Source organism: Balaenoptera acutorostrata, chromosome 18 (genome assembly GCF_949987535.1).
Source record: "Balaenoptera acutorostrata chromosome 18, mBalAcu1.1, whole genome shotgun sequence".
In the NCBI taxonomy this organism is placed as follows: Eukaryota; Metazoa; Chordata; class Mammalia; order Artiodactyla; family Balaenopteridae; genus Balaenoptera; species Balaenoptera acutorostrata.
In genome coordinates, this window is record NC_080081.1 from 76,114,940 (window position 1) to 76,133,097 (window position 18,158).

At 39.8% G+C, this 18,158-nt stretch overlaps 1 protein-coding gene across 4 annotated transcripts in view; it reads left to right on the top strand.

The window, feature by feature from the left end:
• Window positions 1–18,158, top strand: part of LNX2 (ligand of numb-protein X 2) — an 87,352-nt gene that overhangs the window by 41,156 nt on the left and 28,038 nt on the right. For 3 of the 4 annotated variants that reach the window (XM_057532759.1, XM_057532760.1, XM_057532761.1), the window contains 3 exons: window positions 1,191–1,712; window positions 12,844–13,070; window positions 14,226–14,425. In XM_057532759.1, the coding sequence (XP_057388742.1) occupies window positions 1,306–1,712; window positions 12,844–13,070; window positions 14,226–14,425 (834 nt within the window). In that variant the 5' untranslated portion in view covers window positions 1,191–1,305. The remainder of the gene's footprint in view (window positions 1–1,190; window positions 1,713–12,843; window positions 13,071–14,225; window positions 14,426–18,158) is intronic. The other variant, XM_057532762.1, reaches the window with a different exon arrangement.

Consider the following 18,158-nt stretch of genomic DNA (forward strand, 5'->3'; position numbering starts at 1 on the left):
ACGCGCGCGTGCACACACACACACACACACACACACACACACACACACACAGGCACATGCACTCTGCTGCTCTGAGTAAGCCAGAAGCAATGGGAGTGTGGAATAATGTGAGCTGGGATGGACATTTATAACATGCCTTATCTGTTTAATTGAATTATAGTGGGTTTCTTTTTTTTTTATTGAGAATACTTCTTTTTATTATACAGGTTTCATATACACAGTTATTTAGGGAACATTTATAGGCAAGGAGTTCAATTCCAAAACTCCGTTTTCACCCACACACATTGTACTTCACACTCATCTTCGGGGTCAGCCCAACAGGAATAAGCTAAGACAAAGTTATTGCTTTGTGAACAGACAGCTTCAATTAAATAAGAGTCTTCCAGAGTCGAGAACAGCGCTCAGGATCCTCTTGACTCTTAATACCCTGATGTACATATGAATAAAGCCTAAAGATGTGTCTTAGATTACCCTGTCACCTTTAAAAGTTAATATTAAAATTGAATCAGTGGGTTTTTTCTCTTAATGGCATAAAATAGTATTGAAGTTTGTGGAGTTTGCAGAGATGTTATTTATATATGCTGTGCAGATCTGTCTTTCTGCAATCTGTATTATAGAGAGAGAATATTCAAGTCATACATATATATTTTGAAATCCAGTTTCTCCCAAACAGTATAGAGCAAAGGTCATTTTTTTAAGACACTGAATTATCCTTGAGACTACATTTCAAAGACACAATCTTTGGGATGGCACTATAAATGTGTAACATCAGTCAGAAGCAGGGAACCATGACTGGGATGGCAAATGCAAATGTATTCCATTATATACCTCAAATTGCATTATTAGCATAGTATGTAGATTAACTGGCGTTGAAACTACCATTAAGCAGTGAAGTATTGGGGGATTTCAGTCAGTAGAACAAATTGTTTCCTGTGTCACACCACATATTAATATGACATCTTTGCTTTTAATCCTAAGTTCTTTTTTCACCAAGAACTTGGCAAGGTAAGTCATCCTTAGCCAACAAGCAAATCAGTTAATGTCATTTTTATGTTTTTACGACTAATTTATTCCCTGATGTAAATTTTAATTTTTTACTAAAAAAGTCAACATAGTAATATGTTGATTCTTTTAGCCTATGTTGATTGATAGTAATTACTTTTCTGGTTGTTTTGTTTTGTTTTGTCTAGTCTAGAAAAACAGACCTGGGTTTTAGTCAAATACATCACTGTCTTTTAAAGGAAATCAAACCTTTAATGGAAGTCTAATGTATGAAGATACAGAAACTGCTTCCGTTGATTCAAAATGGGAACGACAAACGATGAGATGGTGCCTGTGGAGCAGACCTCCTCCTCCTCCTTCAATCCTCTGTGTTTTGAATGCGGCCAGCAGCACTGGACACGAGAAAACCACTTATACAATTACCAGGACGAAGTGGATGACGACCTGGTCTGCCACATTTGCCTTCAGCCTCTGCTGCAGCCACTAGACACCCCCTGTGGACATACCTTCTGCTGCAAGTGCCTCAGAAACTTCCTGCAAGAGAAGGATTTCTGTCCATTGGACCGGAAGAGACTCCATTTTAAGTTGTGTAAGAAGTCTAGCATTCTAGTTCATAAACTTCTGGACAAATTATTAGTTTTATGTCCGTTCTCTTCAGTGTGCCAAGATGTAGTGCAGCGCTGCGACCTGGAGGCACACCTTAAAAACAGGTGAGAGAGAGAGAGACGCGGCTCTAGGCTATAAAAAGGTGGCTCAGACAAATAAACCCGATACAAATGCCAAGGCATCAGTAAGTAAACAGACAAATCCCGCACAGGAGATACAACAAACAAGTTGCATGCAACCGTCATTTAATATTATTATTTATCAAAAACATGCATGTAAAAACTACAGTCAGGAAGTACCGTTTCACACTTATCAATATGAGGTTGTTATAGTCACATGGTAGCAGGATATAATGATAGACTCTTTTTGCAAGGCAGTTTCTCAGTTTGTTTCAAAAACTGTAAATGTCAGTATCCTCTTATCTAGCTTATTATCCTAAGGAAATAGTCCAAAAGAAGGGAAAATTGTATATAAAGATGTTTGCTGCAACATTGTGCAGAGTTCAGTAAACTGGGGTCAATCTGACTACTTAACAGTAGGGGAAGGGTTAAAAATACAATAGTACATCACTGCATCGGGATATCATGCAGCTGTTAAAAATTATAATATTGTTGCAACATGGAAATGGTTACAGGTACACCTCAGAGATGTTGCAGGTTCGGTTCCAGACCACCGCAGTAAAGTGAATATCAAATAGCGCAATACAGCAGGTCACACGAATTTTTTGGTTTCCCGGTGCATATGAAAGTTCTGTTTACGCTGTACTGTAGTCTAGTAAGGGTGCAATAGCATTAGGTCTAAAAATTTACATATCTTGATTGAAAAATACTTTATTGCTTGGAAATGCTAACCATCATCTGATGACACACAGGGTTGCCACAAACGTTCAATTTGTAAAAAATGCAGTCTGTGAAGGGCAGTAAAGGGAAGTGCAATAAAATGAGGTCTGCCTGTATCTGTGATTTTATTCGCTGAGATCTTGTAAAATTCTGTGTTCAAGAACTTGACTGAACAAGAACTAGGGGTTGGAAACTTTAAAACATTTAGTGGGGATTTTTATTCTACTGACAAAAGCTTTTTAAAAGGTTAAGTAATCTATTTGGCTGATTGTTTAGTGAGTTTTATCGTTTGACTTTGATAAAAGACTTGATCTTTAAAATTGTTTCTACCCTTAAGAAGGGTTAAAAGTCATCTCTTTTGGAGATAGAATCACATAAAATGACCAAAATAAATGTGTTGACTTCTAAATTTTATAGGTCAGCCACTTGTGCAGTGTAAATCTGCAGTAATCTTGATTGCTGTGAAAAACAATGCTTAGCACAATATTTTGGACTTAGAAATAATAGTATAAGTCTGGTATAGAACAGCTTGTCATTATACACACACATGAAATCATGAATTGAATCTAATCTTATCCCCTCACTTTACGAATCAGGAAACTGAGTCACAAAGATTTGGAGATAGGTAATGGCATGGTTAGACTTAAACTTCAGTATTTCTGCTTACCGTTCTAACATACCATGCTGACCTTACCCAGGGTGAATCATGTTCTCTGCTGTTATGTGGTAGTAAAAGTTTCATATACACGCGAGTATACGTGTTCATTCTGTTCCTAAATATCAGTGTTATAAAGTGAGTGTACTCATTAGAAATAATTTAGATTTATGAGATAGAATGAGATGTTATTAAAATGTCAGAAACGTGAAGATTTATAGAGAAATTGCTTAAACTTAAGCTGCACTGTCTAAAAATAAGAGCTAAGAAAAAAGAGTAGGATAGATGTATAGACTTTTGAAAATGCAAGAGTCTTAAGTTTTTGTGTGTCTTTGGTCAGCAGCAGGCATAGAATCTGAACACGATAACAGAGACTTCCTGGAGATTGACACCAAACTCCTGAATCTACTATCTGGGTCAGGCCTAGTTGTGGCTGAGGTTGAAGAAGATTTTAGGCTCTTCCTATTTCTTTCAGTAGAACTAGTCTTTTTCAGAGATAAGTTTCTTTTGTGACTCTTTTATGAACATCGGTTTTGGGGTATTATAGGAAGTGAACAAAGTCTCAATTTAGTTAAGTATTTTGATAGCAGTGAGATAAAAATTACACAATTATTTTAGGAATATTTACTTAACTAAAATACATATAAGAACTTAATATGTAGTCGAAGTATCAGTAGTATTTTCTATCAAGCTGTTTATGTTGATGATATAAAAACTTGGGAATTGCAGCCTATCCCTTCATTTATAGTTTGATAAAAGCTAAGCAATTATGTCCAGTTGAAAGTTCTATTTTCCAAGTGTGCTTATTAATATTTGAGCTACTAATTTAATCATTTCCAAAGTGTCTTAGGCCTGTGTTGTGAAAGATACATTGAAAAAGGTGAATGATTTGAAAAGGTGAGGTGACTTGCTTGATGTAAGCAGCTAAGAGTGACTGTTGATTATAAAGATTAGAAAGTTGACACTCATCTAATGTTTGTTCAATTTAATTGTTAATGTATGTTCTGGTTATCTATTGCTGAGAAACCAACCGCTCCAAATATAGTGACATAAAACAGTGAGTGCTTGATTCTGCTCATGGATTCTGTGAGTCAGGGATTCAGACAGGGCACAGCAGGGGTGGCTCATCTCTGTTCTGTCCAATCTGGGCCACAGCTGGGAAGAACGAAAGCCCAGGGCTGCAGCAATTGCAACTGAAGAATTTACTTCCAGGACGGCAGCTTCATTCACATGTCTGGCACCTTGATGGAGGTCCACTAGAGGCATGGGCTCAGCCAGGACTTGTCCACAGGAGAGCCTATGGGTGGCCTCTCCAGCACAGTGGCCTCAGGGTATTTTAAGTTCTTACATGGGTTCCAATAAATAAGGCAAGAAGCTGCCTGGCCTTGTATGCTCTAGCCTTAAAGTCACATAGCATCCCTTATGCTGTAGTCACATAACTGCCCAGATTCAAGGGGAGGGGAACTAAGCTTCACTTTGTGGGAAGAGGACAAAAATTTGTAGCCAGGTAAAAGCAACACAAACTAGCAATAAGAGTGATGTCATGAGACACAGAATTACGATTATTTTAATTATTAGTAGAAATACAGCATTAGGAATAGTTTGTTAAATCTGGTAATTTTGAGTTTAAATTGCCTTCCCTATTTGAACTTAAGAAATCTGCTTCAGTATGAGAACAGCTGACATTTTCTCCTATGGCTACAAGTAAAACATTTATGAAAGATGACTGTGTTTTAAAATAAAATGACTAGTTATTAACTGATTATATGTTAGGAAAACAATGAAGAATTTTAAAAGATGTGGGAAAGTGCTCATCTTTGAAAGGAGAACTAAAGCCCTTAAGAAATATTCTATATATTGTATGACTCCTGGAACATTGTAGTAATTGCTTTCAGAAATTTTGCCAAGCAGCATCAACTATAAAGCATTCCTCCTCCCTCTCTACCCCTCATCCCTGCCTCATCCTCAGCAATCTAACATCTTATGCTAATTGTAAGTGATAATTTTGGGTTTTTTTTTTTTTGTCGTTGTTGTTAAATTGAGCATTTGTGCCCTGGTTTATGGCAAAATTCAGAACCATTTTTCTTTTCCTCTTAAAACTTAGAGTTTAACAGTATTCTAAAAAGTTTGTACAATATGGAGAAAACCTTTCAAGAAGTCTTTTTCTATGCTGAGAGCTTTTTTAGTTCATCAAATGGTTTTGAAGCCTTTAAGGGTCAGGGTAGGCTGAGACAAGATTGCTCTTTCAAATTCACATTTTAACTTGGAGAGAAGTTTGTGTTTGACACATTCTCACCAGCATTTTTTTCTCCTATATAATGTAAAAAGCAGATATATATTTGTAAATCATGTATCCAGTAAGAGTCTAGTATCCAGAATATATGAAGAATTCCTACAACTCAACAAAAAGTCAAGTAATCCAATTTAGGTGGTCAAAGGATTTGGATAGATATTTACCCAAAGAAGATATTTAAATGGCCCGTAAGCACATGAACAAATGCTTAACATCATTAGTCCATTTTTAAAATAGAGTGTTTGTCTTTTTGTAAGTTGTAAGCAGTCTATATATTCTGGCCCTTATTAAATATATGATTTGCAAATATTTTTTCTTGTTCTATCAGTTGTCTTTTCATTTTCCTGTGCCCTTTGAAGGACAAATTTAATTTTTATGAAGTCCATTTTATCTATTTTTTTCTTTGCTTGTGCTTTTGGTGTCATAGCTAAAAAACCACTGCCTAATCCAAGGTCATGAAGCTTTACATCTATGTTTCCTTCTAAGACCTTTATGCTTTTACCTCTTACATTTGGGTCTTTGATCCATTTTGAATTAATTGTTATTGGAGAACATGTGTACAATTTAATACTTTAAATTTTATTGAGGCTTTAAAAAATATTAATTAATTAATTAATGATTTTGGCCATGCCGAGCGGAATGCGGGTTCTTAGTTCCCAGACCAGGGATGGAACCCGGGCCCCCTGCAGTGGAAGCACAGATTCCTAACCACTGGACCGCCAGGGAAGTCACTACTGAGGCTTTTTTTTAATGGCCTAGCACACAGTCTATCTTGGAAAATACTCCATTTTGTACACAAGAAGAATGCGTGTTCTGCTATTGATGGGTGGAATGTTCTATAGATTTCTGTTAGGTCTAGTTGATTTATAATATTGTTAAAAGTCTCTTTTCTTGTCCTTATGTCTAGTTGTTCTATCCATTATTGAAAGTGGGATATTGAAGGCTTAGACTATTAGTTTTGAATTGTCTATTCTTCCTCTAATTCTGTCATTTTTGGTTTCATGTACTTTGAGGGCCTGCTGTTAATTGTGTTTATGTTTATAATTGTTATAGTTTTGTGGTAAATCAAACCTTTTCGTTATGGTAGAATGTTCTTTGTCACTAGAAACAATTTTTGTCTTCAAGTCTATTTGTCTGAAATTAGTATACCCATTCAGCTCTCTTTATGTTAATGTTTGCATAGTATATCTTTTTCCTCTCCTTTTAATTTTGACCTATTGGTGTCTTTGAAATGTGTCTCTTGTAGACAGCATATAGTTGGATCCTGTTTGTCTTTTTCATCCATTCTGCCAATCACTGGCTTTTGACTGGAGTGTTTAATTCATTTATATTTGATGTAATTACTGATAAGGTAGAATTTATGTCTGCCATTTTGTTATTTGTTTCCATATGTCATTTCTTTTTTGTGTTTCTCTAAAGGTTAATCCATTTCTTCCCCTTTTTTCTTTTTTTGTTAAATAGATATTTTCAAGTATGCCATTTTAATTCCTTTGTCATTTCTGTTCATATCTATTTTTTGAATTATTTTCTTAGTAGTTGCCTTGGGGATTGCAAGTAACATATTAATTTTCAACAGTCTAGTTCAGATTAATACTGACTTGATTTCACCAGTACACACAAAATTAGCTCATATATACCTTCATTCCTTTCCCCATCCTTTGTGCTGTTATTGTTATACAAATTACATCTTTACGCATTACATGCCCATCTAAACAGAATTATAATGATTGCTTTGCGCAGGGTTGTCTTTTAAACAAAATAGGACCAAAAAGCAGTTATAAACCAAAAAGCACTTTAATGCTGTCTTATATTTATCTATGTAGTTACCTTTACCAGTGGTCTTTATTTCTTTATGTGGATTTGAGTTACTGTCTAAGGTCCTTTCATGTCAGCCTAAAGGATTTCTTTTAGTATTTCTTATAGGGCAAGTCTGCTAGCAACAGACTCTTTGTTTTCATTTATCTGGGAATGTCTTAATTTCTCCTGTTTTTGAAGGATAGTTTTGCTAGATATAGACTTCTTGGTTGACAGTCTTTTTTGAGCACTCTGAGTATATGCTATCCACAGCCTCCTGTTCTCCATAGCTTCTGAAGAGAAGTCAGGCGGCAGTCTTACTGAGGGTCACTTCTTTGTGATGAGGTACTTCACTCTTGCTGTTTTCAGCATTCATCAAACTTGAAAAGATTTTGGTCAGTATGTCTTCAAATATTCTTTCTGCCCTAATGTCTCTGTCTCCTTATGGGACTCCCATTCTGCGTATGTTAATACTTTTGATGGTGTCTCACAGGACCTAGAGGCTTTATCCTTTCTGTTCATTCTTTTTCTTTCTATTCCTCAGACTGGATAATCTCAGTTGACCTACCTTTAAGTTCACTGATTCTTTCTTTTACCTGTTCAAATCTCCTGTGAATTCTTCTAGTGAATTCTTCATTTCATTTATTGTACTTATTGTACTTATTTTTAAATCCAGAATGTTTATTTGGCTCTTTAATATAACTTATATTTCTTTATTGGTATTTTTATTTGGTGAGATATCATTCTCATATTTTCCTTTAGTTCTTTAGACATGGAGTCCTCTGTTCTTTGAACATATTTATAATACTCGATTTAAGTCATTGTCTCGTAAGGCCAATGTCTGGGCTTCCTCAGGGACAGTTTCTGTTAACTCCTTTTTTTCCCATGTATGGGCCATACTTACTTATTTCTTTGCATGTCTCTTAATTTTGTATTGAACACTGGACATTTTAAATAATGTGGCAAGTCTGGAAATCAGATTCTTCTTTCTCTTCAGGATTTATTATTGCTGTTTGTTACTGTTTGTTCAGTGATTTTTCTAATCAGCTGATGATTGAACAGAGAATTTCTTAAATGCCTGTAACCAGTGAATCTCCCACTCTTCCCAAGGGGCTCTGTGCGCACGGTGGGCACACCTTCAGCACTCAGGCAGTCGGCAGCTCCTCCTTAGCCTTCGTTTCCTGCCTTCCCATAGCTTCCGTGTTAGCCAGGAGTGAGAGTTTAGGGCCTTCTCAGTTCTTTCTTGTGCATGCATGTAGCCCTGGACATTTCATTCCCTAGCTTTTCCTTTTAAACTTTTTGATTAGCCTTTTGTTTGTCTACCTCAGGCAGCCACAGTCTTATACAATTGCCTTTTTTTTTTCCCCCCAACAAATGCCTTTGCACTGGGTGAGCCCCAAGTCAGGTCAGATAAAGACAGCCTTGCGAGTGAGGTCTTCCAGGGAACCAACAGGTCAGTTAATGACAGTTCTCTACAAATGGGGCTTTGCAGGTGCTCCAGTCTGCTCTTCCCGTGGCTGCCAGACTCCTGATTCCACTGTGATTGTGGGCCATGGCTATCCCAGGCTACTGGGGGAGGTGGGGATGGGAATAGGGCAAGTTCAAATGCTACAGAGCTCACTGGTCTACTAAGACTCAGCCATTTTTCTCAAATAAATGCACTCCGGATTGCTACAGAACCTTGGCTTATTTCCAGAGCTCAGAAATTTTTCTGACAATTTTTGCCAGTGTTCGCATTGCTTTGTGGAAGAGAGGCTTTTCAGATACCCTTAATCTAACATTTTCACTGATACCACTTAAGGTGATGTTTGCATATTGTAATCCGTAACTCTATTTATCATTTTTCTTGGTTCTAAGATGCTCACGCTCTTTGAGTTGCATTAAGTACCTGGCATTGTGTTGGCACTTGTGCCCCATTTGATTTTACCTCTACTATTACTGCTGCCACCACCACCACTAAGCCTAGTACTGCTACCAGTAATACAGTGTGCTCTGTTACACTGTGTGTTTCCTAATGTGAATCATCGTTATTCAGGGACTGATGCCACCATGCCATAAATCAAGCTAGTTCATATGTGATTTTCCTCCATAAGGAGAGCCAGAATAGTGGAATGAAATTATAACCTTCAGCAGGAAAAGAAAAGTCCCTCAGTTTGGCTGTAGCTGCTGCAAGAGCCTTTGGGCTTTATTTAGGAAAAATGTAAAGACACACCTGCATGTAGAGAAGCCTGCCTGGGGGGGGGGGGCACAGCCCTCAGCCTGTGGCAGGTCACACTGCCTCCAGTGCTCTTGTTAAGGGCAGCCCACTGTCTCAGGGCTCCACTTCCACCTGCATCGTCTGAGCCCATGCCTACCCTGATCTCATTCAGTGGTGCAGGCACTTCTTTTCTGCTGCTTTTAATCATGTGTAATAGCCTCCAAACTAGCCTCCTGCTACACTCAGTTACCTGCTGGAATGATCCCAGTTATATCCCCCTGTGCCAATTGCGGTTTGTGTTGTTATTGTTAAATGCTCCATTTAAAAAGATGCACAGGTTTTTGTTGCTGTTTGTGATTTCCGTTTGTGTTTTCATGATCACCAAAGCCTTTCTCACTCTAACATTCTATGACTGTGTTTCTAGCTACAAGTTTGTGGAACAAATTCAGTTTATGTTTTCTTGAGGCCTAGGAAAAGAACCCCATAAGTTTAGTATGATCCAGTGTGAAGAGCAGGCACCTTTAAATCAGATCTGAGTTGGCTTGAATTTTGGCTCCATAACTTAATAGCTGTGTGATGCTGGTGTAGTGAGTTGTTTTAACTTTCCCATTTGTGAAATGGGGATGATAGAGCAGTTTTGAGGATTCAGTGAAATACTGTACATAAAGTCTACACAGTGACTGGCCCTAATTAGACACCCAGCAAATTCTGGTTTCTTCCTTTCTCTTTCAGTTCCAAATGTTTACAAATTTGAGGGATGCTGGCTGTGGGCTGTCTGTGGTCAGGAGCTTTTCTCTGTCCAAGCCTGCTCTGATCTACTCAGTCCCTATTCACCTTTTGTTTAAAAATTAGTTTTATTGACATATATTTTACCTACCATAAACTTCACCTATTTTTAAAGTATACAATTCAGTGTTTTTTAGTATATTCACAGAATTGTGTAACCATCATCACAATCTAATTTTTTTTTAATAAATTTATTTATGTATGTATTTATTTATTTATTTAGGCTGCATTGGGTCTTCGTTGCTGCGTGCGGGCTTTCTCTAGTTGTGGCGAGCGGGGGCTACTGTTCATTGTAGGTTGCAGAGCACGGGCTCTAGGCGAGCGAGCTCAGTAGTTGTGGCTTGCAGCCTCTAGAGCACAGGCTCAGTAGTTGTGGTGCACGGGCTTAGCTGCTCCGTGGCATGTGGGATCTTCCCAGACCAGGGATCAAACCCGTGTCCCCTGCATTGGCAGGTGGATTCTTAACCACTGCACCACGAGGGAAGTCCCCACAATCTAATTTTTAGAACATTTCAACACCCCAAAAAGAAGCCCTGTACCCATTAGCAGCCATTCTCCATCCCCAGATGCCCCAGTGTTGAATGGTCTATCCCGGTCCTCTTTCCGCCTAAGCTCTGTAAGTTTTGGTGTGCAGTTTTGTGGAATGCATGTATTTTGTTAACAGAACTGCTTGTGTTACAGTCTGGGCTTTTGCCCTCATCACTGAAAGTGTTCTTTCTAAGGTCACCATGACCTTTTAATTTCCAAATCAGACCAGTGCTTTGGCCCTTATCTTATTTGCCCCCTTTATGGCATTTGCACAGTTGGCCGCTTTTTCTTTGTTGACGCTGTTGTCTGGTTGTTCTATCTCAGTCTACTCAGCTGCTCCATCATGTTTAAACATGGGTGTTCCCGAAGGTTCCCTCTGTAACCTTCCTCTATTCCTGGGTAGGATTGTTCTTCCATATTTTTACATGGTATCATTTTTAATATCTTTAATTCCTGTTAACGATTTGCTGCCCTACTGGAAACATAAGTATACCTGTTTCTTCACCTCTCTAACAATCTTAAGTTTTGCTTTTTAAATTTGTTTTTCCATGTTTAATAACTATATCTTAGCCTTTATGGTTATTTAGTTTGTAGGATTTTTTTAGTTGTTTGTTAGGCTAGTTCCCAGATGTTCACATTGTTTGTATTTCCTCTTCAATTCCTGTTCCTAGTGCTTTTATTCAATTAAAGACTAGCTATTGGCCGTGTAGATACTTGTGTATGATAACATATTTTGAGAACTAAATCATTACCTGTCTTCTTAGTCAAAAGTATTTTTTCTGATTCAGTTTTTAGTGTCAATTTTTTGTTGAATAAAATATTTTAAAATGCATTTCTAATTAAATATGCTTACTTGACAAAAGTAATTTTTTCAGTGACATAATTTTCAAACATAGTTGCCAGGCCCTTGCAGAAACACTCCCTGGAAGAAAATAAGTGGACCCCCTTCTTAGCAAGGTGAAGAGAAAGCATGTCCGGAGAGAGTGTTGAATAAAGAAATTTCATAATGATCCTTTTCAAGAACTTGAAATCCAGGACCTAAAATAAATCTTCAGTTCATGAGGGAAATTTTATTACTCTTATCATTAAGGAATAGCTTTCAATTTTAATTGAATTCTGTCCTTAATTTTGATTGAAATTTTAGATTTTTAAGAATACTGTTATTGAATGAAGGTCTGCAGCCCTAGCCACAAGACTGTCGCCCATCCTGCCCACCCTTTCCTAAACTTCTTACCCCAACAGGAGAGTAGGTGGGGTCTGAGAGTCGTGTCAGGGTCTAGGAGCGTGTGCCTGGCACTCCTGTACAAATCCCCGGTTCTTCCACCCGCTCCTCAAACTGGGCATTATTCGTCACTTTGTCCAGTCAGGGTGTCAGGTGGGAAAGAACTGGCACCTTGCAGCACTTTTAACATCTGTGTATAAAGACTTTCTTTAAATTTTTAAACAAACATATATCTGCCCCTTTTGTTGGCCTAAGTAAGTAAAAACAAGCAGGTTAACAGCCCTTATTTCTTGGTGCTTATGTAAGTTTCCCCAGTACTTAGAAATATATTCTTCAAGTTTCATAGCATATCTGTAATTCCACAGTTGCAATTCTGTTTTTACAAACCAGGAGATATGTTTTCCTCTCCTCCCGTGCCTGTCATAAATGCGAGCCTTTGCTGTGCCTTCCTGCAAGTGGTAAAGCTTCAGATGTATTTCCACCCACTAACAGGTGATGTGCAGTGTTGGGTACGAGAGCAGAGAGGCGCCGGGGTACTCAGGGTCTAAGGCAGGACGCAGGGGGCTTGTGGAGGAAGGTGCTGGTTGCCACTCCTGTGGTCCAGCCGTTTGACCTGTAAAAGGGGTTATGAAATCAGAACCTCAGGATGATTCTCACAGTGCCGGGGGATCTGTACTGGTGTACTACACTGTGTACGTATTTCTGGTACTAATAGGTTCCTGAGTACATGTTTATGCAAATGCCTTGTTTTAAATTTGCTCCGTGGAGTGGTAAGAACTTCGTTTTAGTGGAAATGCTTGTGGGTACTTCTAGGTGCTTTTTGCATAGAAGCCGTTGCCATTGTTTTGTTGTGGTACAAACTGTTAATCACTTTTTTTTCCTTTCAAATCGTCTGGAAACCACCTGATGCTCTCTTTCTAGATGCCCTGGAGCTTCTCATCAGAGAGTTGCCCTGGAGAGACGGAAAAGTAGTAAAACTCAGACGGAGATCGAGAATGAAAATGGGACCACGGTCATAGATCTTCCAGCTACTTCATCACCCGAAGCGGACTGTTCAGGGCCGACCCTGACATCGGTGTCCCTTCCCGCCTGGACGGAGGAGCCTGGCCTGGACAACCCCGTCTTCGAGGAGAGCCCTGCCGGGGACAGTACGTGTCCGCCGCCTGTGTTCCTCGCCTCTTCTCAAACCAGGCGTTGCCTTCCTCCCCACCACTCCCTACTGCTCTCCCAACATGCGTTTTCTTTCCTCTCTAAAAAATTAATTTTGAGATATAATCCACATAGCACATAACTCACCCTTTTAAGTGCACAAGTCTGACAGTTTGCAGTTTAGAAGCAGAGCTCGGAACTTACTCTGAGGAAGGTGACCCTTCCCTCCCTCTCCTGTTTAGTCCATGATTCACTGGTTGTTGACCTGCTTCTTACTGGGTGTTTGTGTGCAAATGCTTGTTGCTTCTTGACTAAGAAAACAACAACATCAAGAGCAACAAAAATAATACCGCAAATTAAGTGCTGCCTGTGTCACGCGTGTGCCAGACCCTGCCCATCCGTTAGCTGACTAAATGCCACTGACGGTGCTGTGAGGTGGTTTGCGACAGGAGAGGCCTGAATCTTGAGAGACGAATTGGTCAGCTTGTGCCGCCGGGGAAGGGCTGGGTGTATATCTGACCCCACGGCCACGCCTGTGACTATGCTCTGCTCTGGTGGCCGCCACGAATCTGACTGTACAGCCACTAGGAGTGAACAGAAGGCCTGTAGTCATGGATCTTGGGCACGTCTTGATGGTTGGCCCTAGGTATTTATTTTTAAACATACTTTTCTTGAACAAATTCCAAATTTTACTACAAATTCAAGTTTCCCCTGCCCCAGCCATAACCCTTTTCCAAGAGCCACCCCTTCTTAGAGCCTTTGTGACTCCTCTCTCACCCCGTGGTGATCACATGCCACAGAGTCGTCTTTATGCTGCTTTGCATTATTTACACGTGTTCCACCGACCAAACCTTCTCTCGTCAGTTAGGTCGAGATGACGTTCTCTTAATATTGCTTCATCAGATCACTGTGTCGCCCCTCGTGATCTGATACGTAGTGGCTATTTGTGATAATTCACTGATCACCTTTGGGAGAAGAAATGTTTAGATAATCTTAACAGATATTTTTTGCCATTCTGCTTTCCTTATCCAGCGGTATTGCATAGTTCTTTGCCATCTACTAATGTAAGATGACTTATTTACCTGAAGATGATAACCAAAATATAAACTGTTTCTCTTTCCATCTATTTCTCTCTCTCATTTCTAACTTGGCAGCCACACAGCAGCCACTTAGCTTACCAGAAGGCGAAATCACCACAATTGAAATTCACCGGTCTAATCCTTATATTCAGCTAGGAATTAGCATTGTGGGTGGCAATGAAACGCCACTGATTAACATTGTTATCCAGGAAGTCTATCGGGATGGGATCATCGCCAGAGATGGGAGACTCCTTGCTGGAGACCAGATTCTTCAGGTATCTGTTTTAATTACTGTGTTAACTTGCGTTCTTTTGTTCTTATTAATAAGTTTAATACAGAACGTTGTGGTACTGTGGAACTTGAGTTGTATATAGGTTAGGTTTACTGTCATTATATGCAAAACAAGTCAGAATTTATCTGTAATTTCTCCTGTTGCCCATGTACGCGGAATGTATTTTTTCTCCCTACTTCATTTCCAATCCCACATGTGACTCTGCTTGCAGTGCTTGGGCCCTTGCGGCCGGCTGGGCTCTTCCCGGCCTGGTCTGCAGGGCTGGCTGGTTCGGGGCCATCCCACCCATGCTGACATCCTCTTATCCCAAGCCCAGTTTTCTCATCCACCCATCACCTGCATTGTCTAGTTTATCTTCCTCTACTACACTGATTACTACCATCTGGAAAAGACAGAACGTGCAGCGCTGGTTAGTTACAATTTATACCAGGGGATTGAAGCTAGAATTCAGAAACGATAGCCGTCTCTTGTCGGCTCCCTAGTGCACTCCACTCATTAACCCTTGGTGCCACCCTCACCTTCTCTGTCAGAAGATGATATTTAAGAAAAAATAGCTATTCCCCAAAAAGAACTAGCTTGGGACAAGGTGTTGTTTTCTTAGAGGGCACATGGGACTGAGGGGAGGGGGAGGGGAGGATTCTTCTGTATGGGACGGGAGTTCTGCGGCTACTGGCCTGGGTATTTGAGTCATACAAGTGTAGATGATAGTTGAAGGTAAAAGAAATAATAACCTCCAGAAGGAGAGAGAAGAAATATTCATAACAAGGAAAACTATCTTCTAGGAACCCAAGCTCCAGGACTCCTCCCTCCTTCGTTGTTTGGTCCTCACCGTGATGTGTTGACACCCACCCCTCACTCCCCCTTTCCCTGCTCCCTCTTCAGTCCAGGCCCCCACTGCTGTGTCTAACTCTGTACACACCCCCACCAGACGTCCCTGCCGCCCAGCTCTCCGCTCTTCAATCCGACAAAATCACTGCCAGGTTAATATATCTGTAACTCTGCTCTCCTTGGGAAAATGTGATTAGAGCGTCACACCCAGACTGATTAATATTCACGGTCCTCTGTGGTCTCTTGCACAGCCTGTCATCTTCATCGTAACCCTTCCTTTTTGCTTCACGCATAGCAGCTGTAATGTTCTAGGCACTGTACTAGCCACTGAGAATACAGCTAAGAGCAAGGTACTCCCCCAGTCCTCGTGGAATTTATAATCCAGTGGAAAAGCCAGACATGGTGCTCTTCTTGCTGCCACCTCACTCCCAATTCCAGCCTGTCCCATCGTGCTGGCTTGTCCACCTTCATCCTTAAAGCCTTGCTCAGCCCTTCTCGCCCGTTCTGACCTCTCCTTACTTGAATTACTGACAACATTCACTGCTTTACTCTTCATCTCTTGGTGTATAATCACAGTGAACTATTTAAATGGGCTTGGCTTTCTATGGTGATTGCAGCCACCCTAACGGTACCAGTTGTGATACAGATTTCTCATAGTGCTGTGCATGTCATAAGCACAGGAAATACTTGCTGAATCAGTAAAAGAGTGGACTTGGATATAACATCCTGTCAGGAATAGCCATCTCCTTTATTAAAACAATACTTGGACCCTCTGGGAATTTTTCCACTCCCACTTGTATGCTGCCCCTCACAGTGTGTTATTCCCACTTTAACACACTCGGGCCCCAAACCCTTCCTTCATTGCCCTTAGCAAGGCTGACACAGACTGAACTTTCTAGCAGTGTTTTGTTTCTTACTAAATACTAAGAAATAGGGGGTACAGGAAGCGTAACCAGTCCCGCTTATATAAAATCAGCTTCCTGCTCAGACCGTAGCTAGCTCTTCACTGGGTTTACTAGTAAAAGATAGCTATTTACTGTATGCTGTAGTTGCTGTCATTTTATGACATTAGCACTCTAGCTGCACCAGGCTGGCAAAACCTTCCCTGTGTTCCCGACTTCCCAGCTCGCAGTCTGAGTCTGCTGGCTGCCCTGGCATTTTGACACCCGGGCGGTCCAGATCAGGAGAGCCCACATGCCCCCGTCTGCAGCTCGCACAGCGTTCTTTCTCTCTCCCATTTTCTCCCACTTCCAGCCTATTAATAAGTGTACATTCATTTTTGTGTTTTCTTTTTTGCTACCAGTGATGTACTAGCATTGGGTATTAACATATTACTCATTCTTTTTCTAAATTCTAAAGGTAAAAACAAATGTTTTGTTTTTATCTGCATTTCTTTGAATACCATTGAGGTTAAATAGTTTTTCAGGCTTTATTTGCTAATATATTTCAGCAGCGGGCCTTTTACTCTTCTGTTTTAGAGAATTGTGTTTAGTAACATAACTGAATCCTTACAACTCAGAATTATAGTTATCTGAAATTACTGACTACATTTTTGGAAATTAACTCATAGCTGTAAATTTACACTGTAGAAATTCCAAGGCACTGTTATTGTTTACGGAGGCACATGTATTACTATCTCTAGTAATGATCATCTTAATAAGCCCAGTTTGTTTAATGATTCAAATTGATAAGAAAAGTAAGAACACATAACCTGGTTAATGGATTCAAAAGGATCTCTCCTGCTGTGGGCCCTAACTTCTGCTCGGCTTCTGACTGGTATGCTGGAGCCAGTAAGTAAAGCCACACCCCTTGCCCAAATGTGGAGTATTTATGGTCATTCAAAAGTAAACACTGGGAAAGAAGGCTGCTTGGAATTTTTTTTTACTACCTGGTTTACTACCTGGCCCAACTCTGTATAAGATACATAAATAACACAGCGAGCCAATCTGAAAATCCCCAAGAGTGGTCAAGATGGTTTATCATAGAGCAAAGAGCTGCCAAGCTGCCTGTGCTTTTATTTTAGCAAACTATATGCAGCGACGGGGTGTGGCTTTGGTTTTCCCCGCATTAAACACACACACACACACCTTATTCTACTAAATAGCCTCTTTGAAGAGGAGACCCATATAACCTTCAAGGCCTTTTGGATGCAGCCTTTTGAAGTTTGAAGAAAAAAAATATTGTTATAAATTACATCAGTGTCACTATTAAAGATAATATAACTTTTAAAGCATTATGAAGAATGGGTATTTTCAGTCTGATCTATCATCAATGATTGAGGCATGTTCAGTTTTGAAGGAAAATAATTCCAGCCATGTGTTGACTGCATTGGTACAAAACACATTTAGCCAAAGTGGTAGAGTTTACTATTGCTGGTGCTATTTTTACGAAGCCTGGAGACGGTATTTTATCTGGTCTCTGCTTTCTCTGCATTTTGCCAGCCACTACACATTCATGAAGGAAAAAATCTTCTTCCAGCTGTGGGATATTCCACACCTACTTCACAAGGATACTGTGAGGCTGCATGCTTGCACACGGCTATGGCCGGATTTCAGCCAGATATTTCGTAAAGTCATTTGTGATATACCTGAATATAAGGAAAACTGTGAGCCTAGAGATAGGTAGCTCTTAGCTGAGTAGCCAGAAATGATGGTTTTTGATTAATGGATTCATGCCAGGCTAGTTTTTTTAGAAACTGCCTTAATTCTCTACTTGACCCCGTATTCAGTGTTTTTATTGAGGGCTTGGATGGCTACCAAATGCACAGATGTTGCAGACTTGGGAGAATAGCAACTTTGTGTATGACATCTATGAATTTGATGACTGAATTTTTAAAGATGCCAACAGGCCAAAATCAACAAAATTCAAGTTAACAGTGTTCAAAACTG